General features: G+C 35.4%; 1 protein-coding gene across 7 annotated transcripts in view; it reads right to left on the bottom strand.

The window, feature by feature from the left end:
* The window catches only part of DNAH9 (dynein axonemal heavy chain 9), a 755194-nt gene that overhangs the window by 673349 nt on the left and 55673 nt on the right, over window positions 1-26172 (bottom strand). For all 7 annotated transcript variants that reach the window (XM_056817453.1, XM_056817454.1, XM_016430769.2 and 4 more), the window contains 3 exons: window positions 24597-24764; window positions 14955-15071; window positions 13865-14015 (listed from right to left, as the gene is read on the bottom strand). In XM_056817453.1, the coding sequence (XP_056673431.1) occupies window positions 13865-14015; window positions 14955-15071; window positions 24597-24764 (436 nt within the window). The remainder of the gene's footprint in view (window positions 1-13864; window positions 14016-14954; window positions 15072-24596; window positions 24765-26172) is intronic.

The raw sequence follows: 26172 nt of genomic DNA, 5'->3' as shown, positions 1-26172 counted from the left end.
ACCTCACCCCAAGTAGACTGGCTAATATGATAGCAGAGGAAAGTAATGAATGCTGGAGGGGATGTGGCGAAGTAGGGACATTAATTCATTGCTGGTGGAGTTGTGAACTGATCCAACCATTCTGGAGGGCAATTTGGAACTATACCCAAAGGGTGACAAAAGAATATCTACCATTTGATCCAGCCATAGAAGTGCTGGGTCTTTCATAGATGTGCTCTTTGTTTTGGCCAAAAATTGGAAAACGAGGGGATGCCCATCAATTGGGGAATGGCTGAGCAAATTGTGGTATATGTTGGTGATGGAATACTATTTTGCTAAAAGGAATAATAAAGTGGAGGAATTCCATGGAGACTGGAACGACCTCCAGGAAGTGATGCAGAGAGAGAGGAACAGAACCCGGAGAACATTGTACCCAGAGACTAATACACTGTGGTATAATCGAATGTGATGGACTTCTCCATTAGTGGCGGTGTAATGTCCCTGAACAATCTGCAGGGATCTAGGAGAAAAAACACTATTCATAAGCAGAGGATAAACTGTGGGAGTAGAAACACCGAATGAGGTTGAGGGGACATGACAGAGGAGAAACTCTAAATGAACACTCTAATGCAAATACTAACAACATGGCAATGGGTTCGAATCAAGACATATGTGATACCCAGTGGAATCACACATCGGCTACTGGGGGTGAGGGGAGGGAGGAAAAGAAAATGATCTTTGTCTTTAATGAATAATGCTTGGAAAAGATCAAATAAAATATTATAAAAGAAATAAAGAAAAAAAAGAAAAAAACTACTATGCCCAATTATATGGCAAAAAATATGGCAATCTAAGTGATATGGATAAATACTTACAAAAATATAAATTGCCTAGGCTAAAAGAAGAAGAAATAAATTACCTAAACAAATACATATCAGAAAAAGAAATTGAACAAGCCATCAAAGAACTCCCTAAGAAAAAATCCCCAGGTCCAGACGGATTCACAAATGAATTCTATCAAACATTCAAAGAACAGCTAACCCCAATACTATACAAACTATTTGACAGAATAAGCCAAGAAGGGGTTCTACCAAATTCTTTTTACTACACAAACATGGTACTGATTCCAAAGCCAGGCAGGTTAAAAACAGAGAAAGAAAACTATAGGACAATCTCCCTAATGAATATAGATGCAAAAATCTTAAATAGGATACTAGCAAAAAGACTCTAGCAATTCATCACACGGGTTATCCACTATGATCAGGTAGGATTCATACCAGGAATGCAAGGATGGTTCAATATTAGGAAAAACAGCCACATAATTGACCATTTAAACAAGCAAACCGACAAAAATCAAATGATTATCTCAATAGTTGCAGAAAAATCCTTTGACAAAATACAACACCATACCTATTGAAAACACTAGAAAGTATAGGAATAGAAGGGCCTTTCCTAAAAATAATAAACAGTATATACCTAAAACTACCAGCAAACATCATCCGCAATGGGGAAAAACTCAAAGCCTTCCCAATAAGATCAGGAGTTAAACAATGATGCCCATTATCACCTTTATTATTTAATATTGTACTAGAAACACTAGCAGTAGCAGTTAGAGAAGAAAAAGAAATTGAAGGTATTAAAATTGGCAATGAGGAGACCAAGCTGTCACTCTTTGCAGATGACATGATGATTTACTTCAAGAATTCTAGGGAATCAACCAAAAAGCTAATCGAAATAATCAACAACTTTAGCAAAGTTGCAGGATACAAAATAAACCCACATTAGTCATCAGCATTTCTCTATATCTCCAACCCAGTTCAAGAGCAACAATTAGAAAGAGAAATTACATTTAAAGTCACCGGAGACAATATAAAATACTTAGAAATCTATCTGCCGAGACAAACACAGGAACTTTATGAACACAACTACAAAACACTTTCTACACAATTAAAACTAGATCTAAACAATTGGAAAAACATTGATTGCTCATGGGTGGGAAGAGCTAACATAATAAAAATGACCATCCTACCCAAACTTATATAACTATTTAGTGCCATACCCATTGAGCTAACAAAAAAGTATTTTACTGAATTAGAGAAAACAATAACAAAGTTCATTTGGAAGAATAAGGGATCAAGGATATCCAGGGAAATAATGAAGAAAAATAAAATACAAAGGAAGGTGGCCTTGCAGTCCCATATCTCAAACTATATTACGTAGCAGCAGTCATCAAAACAATTTGGTACTGGCTAAGAGACAGAAAGGAGGATCAGTGGAATAGACTTGGGGTAAATGACCTCAGCAAAACAGTCTTTGACAAACCCAAAGACACCAGCTTTTGGGACAAAAATCCAGTATTTGATAAAAAGTCCTGGGAAAATTGGAAGAAAGTGTGGGAGAGATTAGGTTTGGATCAATCCCTCACACCCTAAACCAAGATAAACTCAGAATGGGAGAATGACTTGAGTATAAAGAAGGAAACTATAAGTTAATTAGGTGAACACAGAATAGTATACATATCAGACCTTTGGGAAGGGAAAGATTTTAAAACCAAGCAAGACTTAGAAAGAGTCACAAAATTCAAAATAAATAATTTTGACTACGTCAAATTAAAAAAGTTTTTGTACAAACAAAACCAATGTAACTAAAATTAGAAGGAAAGCAATAAATTGGAAAACTATCTTCATAACAAAAACCTCTGACAAAAGTCTAATTACTCAAATCTATAAAGAGCTAAACCAGTTGTACAAAACATCAAGCCATTTTCCAAGAGAAAAATGGGCAGTGGACATGAATAGGCAATTTTCAGTTAAAGAAATCAATACTATTAATAAGCATATGAAAAAATATATCTCTCATAATCAGAGAGATGCAAATCAAAACAACTATGAGGTATCACCTCACACCTAGCAGATTGTTCAACATGACAGCAAAGGAAAGTAACGAATGCTGGAGGAGATGTGGCAAAGTCAGGACATTAATGCATTGCTGGTGGAGTTGTGAATTGATCCAACCATTTTGGAGGGCAATCCAGCCATTAACACTGCTGGGTTTGTACCCCAAAGAGATAATAAGGAAAAAGACTTGTACAAGCATATTCATAGCAGCTCTCATTGTGGTGACCAAAAATTTGAAAATGAGGGGATGCCCCTCAATTGGGGAATGGCTGAACAAATTGTGGTATATGTTGGTGATGGAATACTATTTTGCTAAAAGGAATAATAAAGTGGAGGAATTCAATGGTTACTGGAACGACCTCCAGGAAGTGATGCAGAATGAGAGGTGCAGAACTAGGAGAACATTGTACACAGAGACTGACACATTGTGGTACAATCAAATGTAATGGACTTCTTCAGTAATGGCTTTACAATGTCCCTGAACAACCTGCAGTGATCTACGAGAAACAAAACAAAACAAAACAAAACAAAACAAAACTATCCTCAAGCAGAGGACAAACTGAGGGAGTAAAAACACCGAGGAAAAGCAACTGCCTGACTACAGAGGGTGAGGGGACATGATCAAGGAGAGACACTAAATGAGCGCCCTAATGCAAATACCAACAACAAAGAAATGGGTTCAGATCAAGGACACATGTGATATCCAGATGAATCGAGCCTCAGCCAAGGAAGGGGTGGTAGGGGTTTGGGGTGGGGGGAAGAAAAGAAAATGATCTGTTTAAAATGAACAATATATGAAAATGACCAAATAAAATAATGTTTTTTAAAAAAAGATAATGGATTAGATATCTGAAGTGATTTTCACTATTTACTCCTTGACTCCACATTGAAATGGATGGGACATATTGGAGACAGGTCTTTTATCACTGCTACAGTCTCATACCAAGGGAGGGAGTTTCCCCAGAAGAAGCTTGATAACCCTGTGATAGGTTATAATCTCATCCAGGAGGTGGGAAGGAGTTTCCTAAGGGATTAGTGGCTCCTGAATATCTTTATATTTGTAACTCTTCAGCTTACTCTACCATTCCACCAGAATGATCTAGAGTCTTGGTAACATTTTAGACTCAAAAGGTTTTCATCAGCAGTACAGAGGTTTTTTCAAGTTTCTCCTGCCAAATTTTGGAATGATGACAGTCATGCACTTTGTTAAAAATATCTCAGCCAAGGTTGAAATATTGGTTACATCTGGAGAATTTGTGACAACTATCCATGAGTTCATAGGTTTTTTAAATGTCACATAGCAAGTGGATGTATAGAGACTCAAGTGAATCCTAATGATAGTGGGTTTTTCTGCTATTGGCATTGACTGGACTATTATGATTTTGGGGATTTTGGTACTTCTTGAATGTGCATAACCTATTGTATTACTGTTTTACAAACCTGTTACTTGGTGAAAATCATTTTTACCCACTGTGAATCATGGCCAAGTTAAAAGGAAATGGATCTTATTTATGGGTGAGAAATCTTTGCATTCTACCTCTACTTGGCTGACACAGTGTTGCTGATTATTGTTGCTATGTATTGTTTATTTTAAAATATTTTATTATTGTTTTTCCTTTTATGTGCAACAGAATATTTGAATTTTCTTTTTCTCTGATTTTTTGTACTTGAAGCATGTTACCAGTATTATTGTTTTTTTGATTTTGTACTAGAATAAGTTTAAAATGTCCATTAGCCCTAATGTCAATTCATACTCAAAAGCTTTAGACTATAGAAACAATGCCATTGATTGTTAAATATTATGGGACTTTTTTTAAAGATTGTGTCTAATTCCAGGAGAAGGGATCACAAAAGAGCCTCTTCACAGTGGCAGTGAACACAAAGTTAACCTGCACAGTGTCAGTGAGCACAAGGTCAAGGAGACTAATCAGTCTAGGTGGGATTGATGAGATTCTGTGCCAAGAAAAGGGACTTGAACTTTTTTGAGGTTCAAGGTTGTGGCTGTTTGACATATGTCATATGTAGGTCTTCCCCTGCCATATTCTACCAAGTACTAAAGTTTGGCTACCATCCTGGCACCCCTGTTCCTAAGAGAAAAGGTAAAATCAGACAAGGGAATGCTATTTCTCATTTTCTGCTAAAATCTAGTCCCTTTCTTTCTTTCATAGTGTGACAAATTTTCTGTCGTCCTGGCTACTGATTCGGTAAGTGCATAATTGATACCACAGGCTTCTGAGACATAAATCAGTTTAATAGGGCCCTGATTCAAAGACTTGTTATAAGTTTATTTTTCCTTACTTATAATTTTTACACATGAGACTTTGATATTTTATATTTCATCCAAAAATTACTTTTTTCTCCTTCATTTGGATTTTTTAATGTTTTCTATTTTCTTTTGAATATCATTCATATATCTCATAACTCAGCCATTTTTCACTGAGTGATCCATGAGTTTGTCAACACCCTCCTCAGTGGGGATTGTATTATTATCCTATAATGCAAAGTTTAAATTATTTTGAGAATAATTTTAGGTTAAGAAACTTGCTACCTTCCCAAATCCAGAAAGTGAACTGTTTGGAGAAGGCTCCAATGAAGATGCCTGCAGAAACTACACACTGCATCAAAAAATCCAGAGTGAACTTTGGGGTGTGATTTGAACTGTGTGAGGATTAGAATGCATTTATTTTGAATGGACACTCTTATGCCAAAGGGGACTGCCCCCAAATTGCTTTTTTTGCTAATAATTCAATTATTGTTTTTTTCTCTTTTATCTCTCTCTTATCCTCAAATTATTGTAATTTCCCTTTAGAAACTGCAATATTGTATATTCCTTTAGTTAAAAATCTTTAGAGCTCTAAGCTGGTTATGTTTAAATGATCCATTGAGTAGACTAGTCTCCTAAAGGATCACAGGCAGGATTGTGTAATTAGAATTTTAGATGCTTGAACTAAATTTCCCAGCATTACTCTTTCATCCCCACGTTACATCTTTATGTTTTGTAGATGACAGTTTCTGTAACTCTGCCCTCTCACTCTCTTCTCCCACTTTCACAGTCCAGTAAACAGCTCTTTGCTCAGGCTATGCTTTTCCTCTACTTCAAGGGATGATTCATAAATCTTATAAAATATAATACTTGGAGTTATATATTAATTTTAATCTTATAGGGTCAAGTGACTTGAATTCATTAAAGGAAAGTTGGTGCTCTCTTACTGTTTTCTTATCTTGGGTATGAACACCTTTTAGTAATTTTGGTTGTAATTGCTAATGTAAAAATCATTCTCTTTGGCAGATAAAACATAAAAAAATGAGAATTAAGGACTAAGTTCATGAGTCAATATATTTGAGACCTACTGAGTGTTGTCTTAAGCTCTGGAGAAACAAAGAAAACAAAAAAAAGAATGTCTCCTTTAAAAGAGTTCACAGTCATTTAGGGGAGAAAACATGCAAATGGCTATGTACAAAAAGATCTATAAGTAGGATGAACTGAAGGTAGTCTCAAAGTAAAGGAATTAAAATTAAAGACAGTGAAAGCCTCTTGCAGAAGATGGGATTTTAGATGAGATTTGAAGAAAGCCACAGAAATCAAAAGATGGAGGTGAAGAAGAAGAGAGACTTGGGCAAAGGAAACAGCCAGTGAAAATACTCAGTTTGGAGCAGGAAGAAGGATAATGTCACTGGATTTCAGAGGATATAGAAGGAAGCAAAGTATAATCATGTCTCAAAAGTAGGAAGGGGCCAGATTATGAAGGGTTTTAGAGGCCAAACAGATGCAGCTATGCTTAATCTCTGTTGTGGGTTATCAAAATCCCATCCATCCTGAGCAAAGCTACTAAGCCTGTTTTGAGCTTCCTTTTTCTTTCAATATAGCTTTAAAAAATCCTTTTTTTGGGGACTTCTGTGCTAAGATGGCTGCACTTTAGAAGGAATTTCATGAATCTTCCTATTACCAATCAAAAAGCATCTTAAACGGACAAAAATCAAAATCAGATGAGGGAAGGGACTCTGATGAGGGATGTAGCCTTGGAGTTAGGAAAGGTTTGGGCATTTCCTCACTATAAGAGGGTAAAATTACACCTACCAAAGTGTGAGCTGATCAATTCTCCCCCATATTGCCTACCTCACCAGTCAGAGCAAAGGCCAGGGAAATCTCTAAATTCTTAGGAGCTGGCTGAGGGCATCACAGTATTACCCCTGAGGACAGTGCAAAGCCTTAGCAGAGAGACTTGGGACCTGCAAAGAGGAGGAGCAGAGATAGCACAGAGAAGGCCTGCTCAGAGCAGATGCAGCAGACATTCAAAAATAGCCTCAGGACAAAATGCACCGTGTAGCTCAGACTTCTGGCGAAGAAGGAAAGATAAAACTAACACAGCAATGGCCACCAACACCCAAGAACTACAATCCACAAGTATTAAAAAAAAAGTAAGATAAAACAAAGAAAGCCTCTGACATTGGATAATGTTTTTGGAGAAAAGGAGCAGAATACAGAGGCACAGAAAAGACTGTCAAAAAAGCAAACACATCCAAAATTAAAAAAAAAAAAGGAAATTGGTGACAAGCTCTTGAGCAACTCAAATTGGAGCTCAAGAACCAAGTAAGAAGGATAAAAGAAACTTAGGAAGAAAGGTAGGAAATAGAAATACAAGTAATTAAAATAAAGAAAACTATTTAAAAAGACATAATCTCCCACTTGGAAAAGGAAGCACAGAAATTTCATGAAGTAATAAACAAATTGGAGACCAGAATTGACCTGCTGAAAACCATGAAAAGCAATTTAGACCAAACCAAAAAGGAAAATCAAAAGATCATAGTTTAAAACCAGTCTTTAAAGACTGGAATTGGGCAAGTAGAAGCTAATGATCTCTGAATGTGAATGGATGAACTCACTGCCCAAAATGGAAGGAAATAGAGTGGATTAGAAACCCAAATCCTAACATATGTTGTCTACAAGAAACACATGAGGCAGGTAGATATATACACAGGTTAAAGGTAAGAGGATGGAGCAAAATCTAGTGAGTATCAACTGAGAAAAAGAAGGCAGGATTCACAATCATGATATCTGACAAAGCCTAAGTAAAAATATATCTGATTAAAAGAGATAGGAAAGGTTATTACATCTAGATAAAAGGCAGTATAGATAATGAAGAAATAGTAATGCTCAACATGTATGCACCAAATGGCATAGCATCCAGATTTTTAAAGGAGAAACTATTGGAGTTTAAGGAGGAAATAGATAGTAAAACTAGTGGGAGATCTGAACCTGCCTTTATCAGATCTAGATAAATCAAACCAAAAAATAAATAAGAAAGAAGTAAGATTGTGAATGAAATCTTAGAAAAATTAGAGTTAATAGATATATGGAGAAAGATAAATAGGGAAAAAATAGACCTTTTCAGCAGCACATGGTACATTCACAAAAATTGATCATGTACTAGGGCATAAAAACATTACAAACAAATGCAATAAAGCAGAAATAATAAATGCAACCTTTTAAGATCATAATGTAATAAAATAATAATTAGTAAGGGTACATGGAGAGGCAAATCAAGAAATAATTGGACATTAAATATGATTCTCCAAAATTGGTTGCTTAAAGAACAAATCATGAAACAATTAACAATTTCATTGAAGACAATGACATCATATCAAAATGTATAGGATGCAGCCAAAGCAGTACTCAGGGAGAAATTTATGTCCCTGAGGGCATATATCAACAGATCATAGAGGGAAGAGGTCAACGAATTTAGTATGCAAATTTAAAAAAATAAAAAGAGAACAAATTAAAAATTCCCTGATAAAAACTATATTAGAATTCCTAAAAATCAAAGAAATTAATAAAACCAAAAGTAGAAGAACTATTGAATTAATAAATAAGCTAAGAGCTGGTACTTTGAACAAACAAATAAAATCGATAAAGTACTAGTTAATGTAATAAAAAAAGGAAAGAAGAAACCAAATTAACAGTATCAAAGATGAAAAGGGAGACCTCACCTCTAATGAAGAGGAAATTAAGATAATTTTTAAGAATTATTTTTCCCAATTATATGGCAACAAATACAGCAATCTAAGTGATATGGAAGAATATTTACAAAAATATAAACTGCCTACATTAACAGAAGAGGAAATAGAATACTTAAATAATCTTATATCATAAATAGAAATTGAATAAGCCATCAAAGGACTCCCTAAGAAAAAATCCTCACAGGGGGCAACTGGGTAGTTCAGTGGATTGAGAGCTAGGCCTAGAGATGGGAGGTCCTAGGTTCAAATCTGGCCTCAGACACTTCCCAGCTGTGTGACCCTGGGCAAGTCACTTGACCCCCATTGCTTAGCCCTTACCACTCTTCTTCCTTGGAGCCAATACACAGTATTGACTCCAAGATGCAAGATAAGGGTTTAAAGGGTTTAAAAATAATCCTCACAGCCAGATGGATTCACAAGTGAATTCTATCAAACATTTAAAGATCCTAATACTATACAAAGTAGTTGACAAAATAAGCAAAGGATTGTTAAATTCCTTTTATGACTCAAATATGGTACTGATTCCAAAGCCAGACAGACCAAAAACCAAGAAAGAAAACTACAGAACAATCTCCTTAATGAATACAAAAATCTTAAATACAATACTAGCAAAAAGACTCCAGCAAGTTATCACAAGGATTATTCTCTATGATGAGATGGGATTTATATCAGGAATGCAAGGATAGTTTAATAATAAGAAAAACATCCAGATAATTGACCATAGCAATAACCAAACCAACAGAAATCACATGATTATCTCAATAGATGCAGGAAAAGCCTTTGACAAAATACAAAACTTATTCCTATTGAAAACACTAGAAAGTATAGAAATAAAAGAGCCTTTCCCCAAAACAATAAACAGTATATATTTAAAATCATCAGTAAGCATCATCTGCATTGGGGATAAATTAGAAGCCTTCCCAATCAGATCAGGAGTGAAACAAGGATGTCCATTACATCCGCTATTATTTAACAATATACTAGAAACAGTAGCAGTAGCAATTAGAGAAGAAAAAGAAATTGAAGGAATTAAAATAGGCAACGAGGAGATTAAACTATCACTCTTTGCAGATGATATGATGATCTACTTAAAGAATCCTAGAGATTCTTTAAAAAGTTAGTGGAAATAATCAACAACTTTAGTAAAAGTGCAGGGTACAAAATAAACCCACATCAATCATCAGCATTTCTATATTTCCACCAAAACTCAGCAGCAAGAGCTAGAAAGAGAAATGCCATTTAAAATCATCTTAGAAAATATACAATATTTAAGAATCTATTTGCCAAGACAGACACAGGAATTATCTGAACACAACTACAAAACACTTTCCACACAATTAAAACTAGATCTAAATAACTGGAGAAACATTAATTTCTCATGGGTAGAAAGAGCTAACATAATAAAAATAAAAATCCTACCCAAATTAATTAACTCATTCAGTGCCAAACCTATCAAACTACCAAGAAATGTTTTTACTGAATTAGAAAAAAAAATATAACAAAGTTCTTTTGGAAGAAAAAAGACCAAGAATATCAAGGGAACTAATGAAAAAAATGTGAAGGATGGGATCCTAGAAGTACATTTGGTAAACTGTGCTATAAATCAGTGGTCATCAAAACAATATGGTACTGGCTAAGGGATAGAAGGGAGGATCAATGGAATAGACTTGGGTAAATGAATCTCAGCAAGATAGTGTGCTATAAACCCAAATATCCCAGCTTTTGAAACAAGAACCCACTGTTTGACAAAAACTGCCCATAAAACTAGAAAATAGTATGGGAGAGATTAATATAGATCAACATCTATACCAAGATAAATTCTGAATGGGTAAATGCCTTAAATATAAAGAAGGAAACTATAAGTAAATTAGATGAATATGATATTGTGGGAAGGAAATCACTTTAAAAGACTGATATATATTAATTTAAGGTCGCCAAGGAATTCAGCTATGTAATTCCTAAATGAAAACTCAAGTCAGCAGTCAACCTTTTATGGAATTTAATTACAAACAGGAGGAAGAAAGGTATTAGAGATAGAGAGAGAGAGGGAGAGAGAAAGGGGAGAGAAGGGAATAGGGCTTAAATACCCCTTCTGTTTAGGCTGGGCCAAAAGGCCCAAGCCCTTAGATAGCTAAGGCAAAGAAAGGAGATCAGTCCCTATTACTCACGTGACCAAAATGGAGAAACAGTCTCAGGGGCCTCCACCTCCAGCTTCCTTCAGAGCAAGCTTCTCAGAGCACCTCTCCAACCAACCCCCCAGTGCTCAGACCCCATTATCTTTAAGGAAACCATCCAAGTTCCCTCCCCTCAGTTCTCACATCTACCAATCACTGTCCATGTCTTCCCTGTGCCAATGGTGGCTCTACCTTAACCCAGGACCGCCCAGAGGTCTGTGGCTTTGCACATGTCTGTTGAAGGTCATATTCTCAAATAATTAAATCTTGATCCTTTGCTGCAGCCCTTCCTAAATCCTGTTACCCTGAGTAGGGTGGAGATCGGAATAATTAAATTTTGATCTATGCTGCAGCCCTTCCTAAATCCTGTTACCCTGAGTAGGGTGGAGATTGGAATAATTAAATTTTGATCTATGCTGCAGCCCTTTCCATTGTTCAGCAAAAGGTTTCTGTCCTAAAGTAATCTTAAGAAGGGAGGAGGAGGAATCTCCCTTGCCAAAGGAGTTCACATTCCAATGGTGAAATTTCCAACATTCACAAGTCTATGAAATTTTAAGGTTTACAATATAGTATACCTGTCAGATCTTTGGAAAAGAAAAGAATTTAAGACCAAGTTAGAAATAGAGAATATCACAATATGTAAAATGAATAATTTTGATCACATTAAAGTTCTTATACAAACAAAACCAATGTTTCCTAAATTAAAAAGGAAGAAACAAATTGGGAAAAAATCTTTATAACAAAAACCTCTGACAAAGGTCTAATTTCTCAAATATATAAGAAACTAAGTCAATTGTACAAAAAAATCAAGCCATTCCCCAATTGACAAATGTTCAAGGGACACAAATCGGCAAAGATAAAGAAATCAAAACTATCAATAAGCACATGAAAAAGTGTTCTAAATCTCTCATACTTAGATAAATACAAATTAAAACAACTCTGAGGTACCACCTCACACCTAGCAGATTGGCTAACATGACAGGAAAGGAAAGTATTGAACACTGGAGGGAATATGGCAAAGTTGGGACCCTAACCCTGGTGGGGTTGTGAATTGGTCCAACTATTCTGGAAGGCAATTTCAAACTATGTCCCAAGGTCTTTAAATGCTTGCCTGCCCTTTGATCCAGCCATACCACTGCTGGGTTTGTACCCCAAAGAGATAATAAGGAAAAATACTTTTACAAAAATATTTATAGCCGCACTCTTTGTGATGGCCAAAAATTGAAAAATGAGGCGATGCCCTTTGATTGGGGAATGGCTGAACAAATTGTGATATCTGTTGGTGATGGAATACTATTGTGCTAAAAGGAATAATGAATTTGAGGAATTCCATATGAACTGGAATGACCTCCCGGAATTGATGCAGAAGGAAGAACCTGGAGAATGTTGTACACAGAAATTGAAACATTTTGGCACAATTGAATGTAATGGACTTCTCTATTAGCAGCAAGGGTCCAGAACAGTTCTGAGGGACTTGATGAGAAAGAACACTACCCACATTCAGAGAGAACTGTAGGAGCATAAGCACAGAAGAAAATGCATTTCCTTATCACATGGTTCCATTGGGGATATGACTGGGGATGTAGAATCTAAATGATCAGTCTATTGTAAATGTTAATAATATGGAATTAGGTCTTGATCAATGATACATGTAAAAGACAGTTGAATTGCTTGTTGGCTACAAAAGGAGGAAGAGAAAGACTATGAATCATATAACCATGGAAATATATTCTAAATTAATTAAATAAGTTAATTAATTTAAAAAATTTCTTTTCTGTTGTTTTCTTTACCTTCCCTCATCAGAGTCTGTATCCAGTCTGAGCATAGTGTTCCTATCTGTTAAATTCATTTTCTGTACTTTGGTATCACTTCAATACTCCATACATTTCTTTTTAAAACTCAAAGTTGCTTGGAGAGTTTCCTGTGCATCTTGATATGTCTTACCAGACAAACCTCATTTTTTTTCCTACTGGAATTGTTTCCTCTTAGGACAATCAGAATTTCATTCTCGAATATCTAATATTCCTCCTAGGCTAACTACTCTTGTGTTATTTAATTCCATTGTATCCTTCCTATTTTTTTCTTAGGAGTCACTCAAATTATAAATTAATTGGGGAAATAAATAATCCCTTAATGTCTGAATAAGAAAAACTTTTAAGTGACAACAATATCACAGATGTACTTCAAAAATGTGATATTTTGAAGTCTTATGTATGTAGTACACATCAAAGATCTTGGATCAGAATGGAAATGAGCACTTCCCAATATTTCTGTGTTAACACTGTATACCCAAAGTGCACAACTGGTCCTGTTAGTTAATTTCTTGATTAATTATTTTTATAATCATTTAATCATAAGGAACTTGGATGTGGAAGGAGAGGATGAGTTGAAGGGTCCTACCTGCAAAAGGATAGTCTTCTTCCTAGTCCCAACATTTTTGAAGTTCTAGGTACTGAATTAGAAAAACTTTGAGCAATTAAGGAATAGGCAAAATGGCTGTTATTTTAACACAGAAATCATAAGAATTCAGGATTTGTGGCTACTTTCTCCCACTCTTCTCATAATTTTTGCTGTCCTCAATACACCATTAAAATCTCTATTGACTAGAAACAATGGATTGTTCATTGATCAATATGCTTATCTCAGACACAGATATGGTTCTAAGATGCTTAAGAATTCAAATAGTAACTGTGATTGATTTCCCATGAGGCAAATCATAGTGATCAAGCTAGACAGTTCAGAAGTCTCAGAGGTAGCACAACATTTCTCAGAATTTATTGGCAAATAAAATCATACCAAGTTCTGACTCCTCCTGGACATGCTGACAATAGATTGTCTTAACAGCATCCAAGTCACTGCTGAACATTGTGATCAGTCTTGGGTATTTATCAAATACATCCATGGCTACTACTGGTCTTTCAAGCAGACTCCCAAATATTTCAAGCAACTGTATAAAATGTTTAAATGTAGGAAGGAAATACAAAGGGTTAAAAAAAATCAGTTCCAGGAATTCTAAGACTGAAGCTAAGGATTTGGAGAAGGGAGAATAGATTAAACCTAAGTGAAGGATTCTACCAAGGGTTGGCATAGTTCTAAGACTCAAGAAGAGTTCTGAGGTATTCTAAAGCTTTCATCCAGTGGCTAAAAATCCTCAACAGGTACCTAGACATCACCATTTCCTTCAAGGAGTTTCTGGCATCATCTGGGACAAAACTGTGACAAGTAAATGCTAACTAAAACCAGTCTCTATAAGCTATTTTCATTTAAGTCTACATGTTGGAGTGGTCATAAAAGGTCTCCCAAGGTCCTGCAGATACAGAAGAATGAGTTGGGAGATTCCTTTTCCCCTTTAACCATGGTGCACTAGAACTATTCATGTCCACCTATTGTTCAGCAATATTAGACATGTAGAGCAAATGCCTTATTTTCTAAATGAAGAAACTAAGGTTGCATTAGTAAGTGATTTGTCCAAGGTAACAAAAATGGTAAGTGCATTGCAAATGCAACAATCCTTTCATTGCACCACCTTGTCTCTTTCATTATCATATGATTGGATAGTGACAACAGCTTCATTTGGTTTTAACTTGATGGCAAACACTCTTCCTCAATGTGGGCATTGGACCTACCTAAGAGAGTTTCAGAGAAAACTTTTTTAGGCACACTAATATTTTTAGAATATTTTGATAGGTCCAAAATAGACAGAAATATACTATACTTTCAGCCCAAAGGAGTCCCAATTCTGCCTTCCCCAAGAGCTTCAGGTGATCCTAACATTGTAAGAACACAATAATCACAGAAAGCCTCACTAACAGGGTTGCTCAGGACAGCATTGGGACATGACATTAACCTTACACAATATGAATGTTTCTTAACAACATATACACACCTTAAAAGCATGCTCTAAGCCAGATACATCATTAAAAGCTTGGAGGAAGACCATCCCTAATCTTCGGTCCAAATCTTCTACTTTGTGGTTGAATTCAGCAACATAATTTTCGAATTCCTAGAGTAAAGCATTTTAAAGTTTGCAGTCATTTACATACATTATCTCATTTGATTCCCCCAACAAAGCTTAAGTAGGCCTTATTAATATCCCTACTACAAATGAAGAAGCTGAGGTGGAGATGTTATGTGACTTACCATGGAATGAAGGCCTAATGAGAAACATCTGAATCAAGACTTGAACTTAAGGCTTCCCTAACTACATTCTCAGACTTTAATTTTCTCCAAAGTACTGTATTATGTAGCATGATTTGGTCTTTCTTTTCTTATAAAGCTAAATCATTCCTTTAACATTGGACAAAACTTGAAGGTAGGTGAAATTTATCTTTGGTGTACTCCCATCTCCATTTCTGTGCCCTCTTCTGATATTTCTTTCACAAAGGTATCAGTATCCTTCCCAACCCCTGACTCTTCCACCCCCATATCTCTACACACTATGACATCCAAGTTCTACTCTACATATACTTTCTCATTTTCCAAAAATTAACTTTTGATTCTCTCTCACCAATCAAAATTGCCAATCTTTCACTGAGAATTACTTAAGTTAGACCTCAGGAGGAAACCAATGTGATTAAATTAATTCGCATTTACATGTGAATAGGCAAAAACCTCCATTAACTGTATCTTAAATAAACTTGTATTAGGAAGGATATTTTTTAGTTGAAAATGAGTTTTCTCTCTCTCTGAAAGAGAAAAGTACCTCTAAAAGGAGATAGTTTTAATGGGAAGGATCAAGAAATGAAAAAAAAAAGCAATTAGGAACCTCCCAGGGCCAGTGAAGCACAATCTTTGCAATTAAGGGAAAAAAACAAGTTTATTGAGGTTAGGGAAATGGTAGAGAAGGTCCTAAATCTACACAACTCTAACTTCTCCTGCCAATCTATGCTTCCCCTTATGGTGTTGTTCTTCTGGTCTTCTCAAGCCCTTCTTATTCAATCCCTGATCTTATCAAGACCCTAAAAAACTATCTGACTACCTATATACTACAGATTGTCTTTAAAATGCTGAGAATGCAAGATTCACAGATGTATGGAATCCTTACCCAAAGCTTGGGTTGGTTTCCTAGGTAAACCCAAAGTCCCAGGTGATGAAACCCTTGGGTTTACTTTAACCAAATTGTTTCTGATAGGTTGGAAAAGGCAGGTCTTCTCCAAGGCAGTCCTCTAATTCAGGAATTTCCTAATCTTTCCACAAGATTAGTCTGTTCCCAGGGGATGGTAGAGCAAAGATCCTCCTTATGAGCTCAGAGGAAAGCTAGATCAGGAGTGACTGTTAAACCCAGTAAATTCCCAAGGATCTCCTCTCCTTCCAGAATTTTCTCCCAGGGTTACTATCTAATTCTCTTCCTTTCTTCTCAAAGACAATCCATGCATTTTTCTCTAATCCTTATCACTTATCCATACATCTCTCTCTCTCTCTCTCTCCTTCCCATTTTCTCTATTCTATTGCTACTGCCCCAGGTGAAGCCTGCATTACCTCTCACTTAAACTAATGTGATAGCTTACTAATCGGTCTTTCTTCTTATACTACATTCTTTCTCTTCTCTCCAGTTCATTTCCACCATTGCAGCCAGATTCAATTATTTAATTCAGTAAGCATTCATTAAGTTACCTTATTATTAACCTTGGAAGGTATTGGCCTTACAAAGACCAAAATAATGAATTCCTTACTATGAAAGTGCTTACTTCTCCTAGTTCTACTGGGAGAAAAGAACATGTACTAGGATAAGTTAATACTGTTGTAAAAATTGAGACTCGAATCCAGGACTTCAATCCCCAGAAGTCCTTGCTCCACTTCCCCAGAATGCTTTGTAATATCACTGAATTCTGACCTGGGCTGAGAGAAAATTATTATTTAAAGGGTCTCTGCCTTGATTTTCCTGTTTCCACTTGAAAGCAAACGGGTCTTTTCATGATGTAGGTGAGGTTGTCTAGGCCTTCTCTGGCCTAAACATGTGCTTTTCTTACTTGTATATTCTTAAGTTCTTAATCTTAAATAAACCTCTAAAAATATAATACTCCTTGCAGAGAGAAACTAATTTGTACATGCCTCAGTTTCCCCAAATTTTAATCTTTACACTGTATTGATTTAAAATCTTGAACCCTAGAAACTATATTTCCCACAATCTCCTTTTTCTTTTCCTGTTTGTATGTCTCCTTACATAGATGAAGGTTTTGAGTTTCCATTTCTGCCCACATGGTCTCTCTGGCTTGTACCAGCATGAAGGAAAGGAGCGGTCTCTATTTTTTTCCTTTCTCTGTTGTTTTTTTTAAATTCCTCTTTGCTCTAAGCTGATTTTAATAAATAGTATTAAATTAATACTTGGAGCATTGAATATTAATTTTAATCTTTACATTTTAAAATAGTTTAATAGGCAGGGGAAGGAATGAAGAGTGAGAAAACATTAACATGTGGAGAAACTTAAGAAAGGCTCAAATTTGTAGCCTCTAGTCAAGAACTATACACATTAACTAATTAATATTAATATTATATAATAATCACATAATAATATAAGTAGAGAATGCTGAATAAAATAAATAAAAATACCATACAATCCAGATAATGTTAATTTTTAATTTTCTAGGTCAATGTGACATAGATATCTATTTTTATTTGGGTTTGATATCATTAGACTAATTGACTTTGGAGGTACTTTCTAGCATTACACTTATTATCTACAAACTCATAATTCTTAACTTAGGAACTATTAGTTCATATCCTTTTACCACCTGTTCATTATGGGATGATTCCTGGTCTTATATATTTTTGTTTAATTCCCTTAAAAATTTAAATAAAGGATACAAAGCTTTTTTCTTAATTGAGTTTTAAAACTTATCCTAAATACATTTGATTTATTTTGTGTATAAGCATTTCAATTTTGTGCTTTTGGATTTATCTTTTAGCTTTTGTGATCTCTTCTTTTGGTTAAAAATTCTTCCCTGCTTATCATAATTGAGAAATATTCTTTTCCTTTTCTTTGTTTAATGTGACCCTTTATAGTTAGAAATGAGTTTGCAGGGACTTCCGGTCAAGATGGCACCTTAGACGCGCAAAAGTTCAGACCTATGAAAACCCTTCCTTACCAATCACAAACTGAATGTTCCTAGGGCACCAAAATTCAAATTAAACAACAGGACAGACCCAGGGAACCCTCCTTCTGGACTCGGATCAAAAGGTACATCCCCGAAAATCCAGAATCCTAGATCACTCAGATCTAAGGGGAAGGCAGAAGGAAGGTCCCAGGACCCATCCCCTCCCCCAACCCAGAGCGCTGAGCCTGAGGCAGCAGTGGGAACCTCAGGGCCGACAAAAGGGGCTCAAGGCCAGCTATTTTGAAGGGCGCACCTTGAAAGCAACCTGAGCCAGTCTCAGGAGTGCCCAACACAGATGGCAGGGAAACAGAGAGACACGGGGGGAGCCTGTAAACCCCTGGCTGGTTCCATTCATCTGAGTCTCACAGGAGGTCCCTGCTTCAGGGCACATTCAGTATAACCCAGCTGAACCTAATACCATCAGGAGCCCTCAGAGCTTCTGAAAGGACAGAAACCTCAGGGCCGGCAAAGGGGTTGCTCCAAAGGGCGAAGGGCCTACCTTGAAAGTAACCTGGGCCAGTATCAGGGCATACAACACAGAGTGAAGAGGAGGTTTTTTTTTTTTTTTTTTGCTTTGGGGCTCATTCAACCCAACCCAGCTGAACTTAATCCCCTCAGGAGCCCTCAGAGCTCAGGGAGGCCAGGAGACCTCCTCCCTTAGAGTGCAGGGTCTTCTGAAAGAACAGAAACCTCAGGGCCAGCAAAGGCACTGAGATACCTTGCAGACAGTGCTGAGCCAGGCTCAGAGCGTGGAAGTAAGGCAGTGGAGAAGCAACTGGAGGGAACTGAAAGCATTAACACCTGAAACACTGGCAGACCCTGGGCTTCCTCGGGAAGACAGAGCAGCTGTGGAGAATGGACAATTTTCCTGGGGCTAAAGCCTTGGACCATCAGACAGATACACTAAGAGCCAGTCCTCCTGACTCAGATAGAGATGGCAAACAGTACAGAAGTACAAAAGCCTCCAAACACCAAGAAAAGCAAGAAGAAGGGGGTGACTTTGAACACATTTTCTGGAGGAAAAAATACAAAATACGGAGGAGATAGAAGAGGAAACAAAAGCAAATGCTCTGAAACCTTCCAAAGGAAATGGAAACTCTCCACAAACTCTTGAAGAATTTAAATTGGAAATTATCGAAAAGATGGAAGTCTTTTGGCAGGAAAAGTGGGAAATAATGCAATAGGAACTCAACAATCTGAAGCATGAAAAAACGCAACTACAAAAACAGTTTGACCAAACTAAAAAGAAAAAACAGGCTTTAAAGGTCAGAAACAGGCAACTGGAAGATAATGATCTTGCAAAAGAGCAAGAATTAATAGAGCAAAGCCAAAAGACCAAGAAATTAGAAGACAACATAAAATATCTCACTGACAAGGTGATAGACCTGGAAAATCGAGGAAGGAGAGACAACCTGAGAATAATTGGCTTACCAGAAAAGCCAGAAATAAATAGTAATCTCGGCATCATGATACAAGGTATAATAAAAGAAAACTGCCCAGAGATTCTAGAACAAGGGGGAAATACAGGCATTGAAAGAGTTCACAGAACACCCTCTACACTAAATCCCCAAAAGACAACTCCCAGGAATGTAATTGCCAAATTCCAAAGCTTTCAAGTAAAAGAAAAAAATCTTAGAAGAAGCCAGAAAAAAACAATTTAGATATAAAGGAATGCCAATCAGGGTCACACAAGACCTTGTAATTTCCACTCTGAATGACCTTAAGGCATGGAACATGATTTTCAGAAAGGCAGGAGAGGTGGGTCTCCAACCAAGAATCAGCTATCCATCAAAACTGACTATATACTTGAAGGGGAAAGTATGGGCATTCAACAAAATAGAAGATTTCCAAGTTTTTCCAAAGAAAAGACCAAAGCTCTGTGGAAAGTTCTATATCAAAAAACAAAGAGCATGGAATACCTGAAAAGGTATATATGAAGGAAAGGGAAAAGGAGGAAAATGTTATCTTTTTCTTTTATTCAAACTCTCTTCTATAAGGACTACATTTATATCAATATATATATATATATATATATATATATTAATATGTGGGGAACATGCAATGTTTAAATAGGGGGAAAAACTAAATAGACCAATCTTTCTCACACAAAATTACACCTGGGAAGGGGAAGGGAAGAAAACTCCTATAAGAAGGAGAGGAAGAGAGTTTTTACTTAAACCTTATTCTCAGTGAAATCAACTCTGAGAGGGAAGAGCATCCAAATGACCTCAACAAGACAGTATATGATAAACCCAAAGATCCCAGCTCTTTGGACGAAAATCCACTATTCGATAAAAACTGCTGTGAAAATTGGAAGACAGTGAGGGAGAGATTAGGTTTGGATCAACACCTCACACCCTATAACCAAGATAAATTCAAAATGGGTGAATGACTTGAAGATAAGGAAGGAAACTATAAGTAAATTAGGCAAACACAGAATAGTATACATGTTAGACCCTTGGGAATGGAAACACTTTAAAACCAAGCAAGACTTAGAAAGAGGCACAAAATGTAAAATAAATAATTTTGACTACATCAAATTAAAAAGCTTTAGTACAAACAAAACCAATGTAACTAACACCAGAAGGGCAGCAACAAATTGGGAAACAATCTTCATAAAAACCTCTGATAAAGTTTTAAGTACTCAAATTTACAAAGAGCTAAATCAATTGTACAAAAAATCAAGCCATTCTCCAATTGATAGGTGGGCAAGGGACATGAATAGGCAGTTTTCAGATAAAGAAATCAAAACTATTAATAAGCACATGAAAAAGTCTTCTAAATCTCTTATAATCAGAGAGATGCAAATCAAAACAACTCTGAGGTATCACCTCACACCTAGCAGATTGGCTAACATGACAGCAAAGGAAAGTAGTGAATGCTGGAGGGGATGTGGCAAAGTAGGGACATTAATTTATTGCTGGTGGGGTTGTGAATTGATCCAGCCATTCTGGAGGGCAATTTGGAACTATGTCCAAAGGGCGTTAAAAAACTTTCTGCCCTTTGATCCAGCCATAGCACTGCTGGGTTTATATCCCAAAGAGATAATAAGGAAAAAGACTTGTACAAGAATTTTCATAGCAGCCCTCTTTGTGGTGGCCAAAAATTGGAAAATGAGGGGATACCCTTCAATTGGGGAATGGCTGAACAAATTGTGGTATATGTTGGTGATGGAATACTATTGTGCTAAAAGGAATAATAAAGTGGAGGAATTCCATGGGGACTGGAACAACCTCCAGGAAGTGAGGCAGAGCGAAAGGAGCAGAACTAGGAAAACATTGTACACAGAGACTGATACACTGTGGTATAATCAAACGTAATGGAATTCTCCATTAGTGTCAGTGCAATGTCCCTGAACAATCTGCAGGGATCTAGGAGAAAAAACACTATCCACAAGCAGAGGACAAACCGTGGGAGTAAAAACACCAAGGAAAAGCAGGACATGTCTGAGGAGAGACTCTAAATGAACACTTAATGCAAATACCAACAACATTGAAATGGGTTCGAATCAAGAACACAAGTGAAACCCAGTGGAATTGCGCATCTGCTATGGGTGGGTGGGTGGGGTAGAAAATGATCTTTGTCTCCAATGAACAATGTTTTGAAATGACCAAATAAAATATTTTTTTAAAAAAAGAAATGAGTTTGCAAAACTATTTAAAATTTATTCATCTATGTTGGATAAAGTGTTTATCTAAACTTGATTTCTGCCAAATGACTTTCCAGTTTTCCCAGAAATTTCTAATAAACATTTCTTCCAGAAGTAGGTAATATTCTTTTTTCTTGAATACTGCATTGTTTTTTAAAATTCATACTTTTCTAGTCTATTTACAGATGAACTTTTCTGTTTTTTTAAAATCAGTATAAAATACTCTTAATGAGCCTTGATGCTTTGTCATATATTTTGAATTTTGGAAGTGGTATTCCCTTTTTAAAATTCTACTTATTTTCATTTTTCCTTTGAGATTTCAGACCTTTTGTTCCTTCAAATGATTTTTTTCAATTATTATGTATAGTTCTATAAAGATACCTCTTGGAATTTTGACATAGCACTACATCTGTAATTTGCTTAATGTGGTATTATCATTTTTATTCCTATAGCCTAACCACAAGCAGCAAATATTCATTTGATAATATGTCATTCTTTATTTCTTTTAAAAGTATAATTGTAGTCATATAAATATTAAATGTATCTTGACAAATTGAGTACTAGATATCCTTTTTTAATTTTGTAATCTGAATGGGATTTTGTTTTTACTTTTTCCTTCTTTTTTCCAGTTCACATTAACCTTAATACTTTGCTCCTGAGATTTTCTTCAATTTATCACGAATATATTTTTGGTTATATATACTTTTTTATATGTTGTCTCCTCCATTAGACTGTGAGCTTCTTGAAAGAATGGAGGATTTTTTTTGCCTTTTTTCAGTATCCTTAGCACTAAGCACTGTTGGAATAAGTGGAAACTGAAATATATATATTAAATAATAGGTATAAACTATGAACACTTTAGGTTAAGGGAAGGGAAGGGATTTGGGATGATCTATCTAAAACCCAAAAAACCTAGTTGTTTACACACTCTAAAATTTCCCTACCTACAAATCTACTTCCTATAACTATTAAATTAAACCCCCCCCCTTAATTAATATAAAATTGGGAAGGGCTTGAAAGTAGCAGGAACAAGGGTCAAAGGAAGTCTCCCTGACAGTTGTCCTCTTGAAGTATTGAGCAGCTTTGTTGGAAAACCCTCTCTCTAATTTTGAGAGTAATTTATGTCACAAAGGTATTAATTACTTTTATAATACTTGTTAGAATTCCTGTGTCAATTCATCTAACCAAATTTTTTTCCACAAGTAGTTCCTATAAAGTTTATTCAATTTCAATTTTTCTACTTGGGTTCTTCAAGATTTATATATTTTGTCCTTTTAACTTATTATATGTATTATAATTAATCCTCAATTTCATTTAAATTATTTAATTTTGCTAGCTTAAAATTATATAGTGTGTTTTGATAATTCTTTTTACATTTTTTAAATTTTGGCAATTTTATTTGCCTTTCCTTTAAAAAAAGATTTTTCAAAGAGTAGTCATATTGTAATAGTATTTCTAAATTATCATCTTTTAGTTTAATAATTTAACTTTTCTTATATTTTTTAATTTCCATTTTTCATTTTCATTGAGAATTGCTTCTCAAATTTTAAAGATTTTGTGCCTATTTAAAAGTAATTTTTTAGTCTATTTTATAATGACTTCATTATTTTTTTCTAATTTGTTAATATATGTAATGCTTTATTAGAAATTTTGACATACTGTCTAGTTTTATTATCTTTCATATACTTATTCATTGTTTCCATGATCTGTGCTTTGACTTATCTATTAAGCATTGCCATTATTATGTCTCCCATTTGGTTTTGTATTTTTTACTTGTATTCTCCATATTAGTAACTATTTTTATTGTGTTTAAATACTAAACAAAAAGCAACAACAAAGCAATTAGTATTTGTTAAAGTGGTTCCTATGTACTGAGTACTGTGCTAAACACTGGAGATATGGAAGTAAAGACAGTCCCTTTCTTCAGAGACACACAAAAGGGCTTGAGGATTTCCCCATTCTGATAGTTCTCTATGACTCTCTTCAGTATTTTAATGCCTTTAATAGTCCTGGAAAGTGTTTTTTTTTTCTTCCCAATTTCCTGCAGTGAAGTTTGCAAGAATGTCTTTGTTTAAACTTGGTTCATTTGGGGAACTTATCTTTATTTAATTGTTTATTCCTTCATCTATAAAAATGGAGTAAATAATAGAGTATACCTCCTAGTATTATTATAAGTAGTAAATGAAATTATATTTGTAAAATGTATTGCAAATTCCAATGTGTAACAAAAATTGCAAAAATTAAGTTACTGCTGCACATTATCACCAGGTTCAGTCACTTTGTCGTCCTATAGAATTAATATTTTTTCTTGTCTCTCAAATTATCTTTCAAATCTGTATTTTTTGTTTTAAAAATCTAGCATTTTATCTTTTAGATTCTCTACTTCTTTGGAGAGCACATCTACTTTGAAGTTCTATATTCTGTCTTTTTTTCCTCTGTTCTACAATAAAAGCTGTGATTTCTGACCTATTTTCATCTCTAATTTTTTTTGAAGTTTTATTTCCCATTTGAATCAATCTGATTTTTTTTTTTGCTATTGTTTCATGATCTCTGGAGAAACTTCAGATTTCTCTTTTTAGTTTGAGAGTTAAGGTTCATTTTCCTTCAAACTTGCTGATACTATATTGGACTTTCTTTGGTTTTTATTCATCCTTCCTTCTGACAGTGAAACTGGTTTACCTTTTCTTTCTACAGTAGAATGCAAGCTCCATGGGAATACTAAAAGCAAATAGCTTAGCTATTTGCCAATCCGCTTGGGAGATGAAATTATGAATTCCTTACTTACTGTGTGTTTAGGGTCCAGACAGTCATAGAAGCATTCTGAAAAGGCTTTGTACACATTCTGGAATTCTTCATACATGCCCTGGACTTGTTGACTCAAAGCATTCCCTCTAATTCCACTGAATTCAAGTTTCTCTAGCTTGAGAAAATCCAAGGTTGTCTTCAGAAGATTCTGTGGGTATAGTGAATAGTATAATAATAATTTTAAAAATTAATAGAAATGACTGGACTTGTATTGGCTTTGGGGAAAATTAGGAAACCAGTTGGTTGGGGAAATGATAAGTTTTAGAAAGATTTCAAGACAAATTTAGCATCAGTAATTCCTGATTATGTGTGCTAATGGAGTATCATGAGAGCCTAGAAGAGGGAAATTCACAGAAAATTTCCAAATCAGACTTTATTGGTTTGTTTTAACATCTACTAACATTTTCTATCTACATATTGAAGAAATGTAATTCAGAAGGGAACAGTGAATTTCAGAAGTTAGTAGCTGCTTAAGAAGATTCTTTCTGAAAAATAGGATTTGGATTTCTATAATGAGGCTCCAAATAAATGACAATATCCTGCCTAGTCAAGGAATGCAACTAGCAAGAGGTGGTAAAGATGTCTAAATTCTACAAAACAAAAAAATTTAGTGAAGAGAAATTGCCTACATATGAAATATATAACATAAAAAGTAAATTATAGGGAAAAGATAGCAGTTATATTGATTAATAAGATTACAGAGGGAAAACCCAGTAATAAAACTAATAATAATGCCTCTAGATTCAAATGTAAATTTACAAATGATTAGTGCTAAGTAAAATGAATTATAGTTCTTAAAACATTCAACCCTCTTTCTATTCACAGAACCACAACCTTAATTCAGGCCTTCCTCACCACATATACAAAGGATTCCAAATTGATCTTTCTGTCTCACTCCAATACATCTTCCACACAAGTGTCAAGGTGACTTCTTTAATCACACATCTAATCATGTCAGTCCATAATAAAGTTTAGAAGCTGCTTATTTCCCCTGGATAAAATATAAATTCCTCTATTTGGCTTTTTAAGTAACGATTGGCATGGGACCCTGGGTTTTCCTTTGAACACCCCAAATTCCAGAAGCTTTTCAGGTTAAACAGAGAACAGGAAAATTCCTTTTCTTCCTTGCATTCTTGTAATGCTGAGGAAACAGTGACTCTGGACATCAGAGACTCATGATAAGGAAAGATTGCTGAGAGAAATATTTTCCTTGTATGCTCCCCTAGATTTTGAGAGGGACACAGATATACATCTCCCAGTTATGTTCTCATAATAATTGGGTTGTAATCTAGGATATCTACTCATTCCCTAAACCACACCCAGCCAACCCCTGTGTCTTTGGGACACAAAATATCATTCTAGCCTCAGTCAGGTGACAAACATCCCTCCACTTCTGCCTATCCTCATACAATTGTGATCCTTGCTCTAGTCACATAGTACCTGTTGTCAAAAGGGTCCACTCAACTGACCTTTCTCTTCCTCATGCATGTCTCTGCCTTTGCACTGGTTATTCATCATATCTGAAATTCACTTCTTCCTCATCTCTGTCACATAGA

The sequence above is a fragment of the Monodelphis domestica genome, chromosome 2 (genome assembly GCF_027887165.1).
Source record: "Monodelphis domestica isolate mMonDom1 chromosome 2, mMonDom1.pri, whole genome shotgun sequence".
NCBI lineage: Eukaryota > Metazoa > Chordata > Mammalia > Didelphimorphia > Didelphidae > Monodelphis > Monodelphis domestica.
This window is presented reverse-complemented; position numbering and strand designations above follow the sequence as displayed.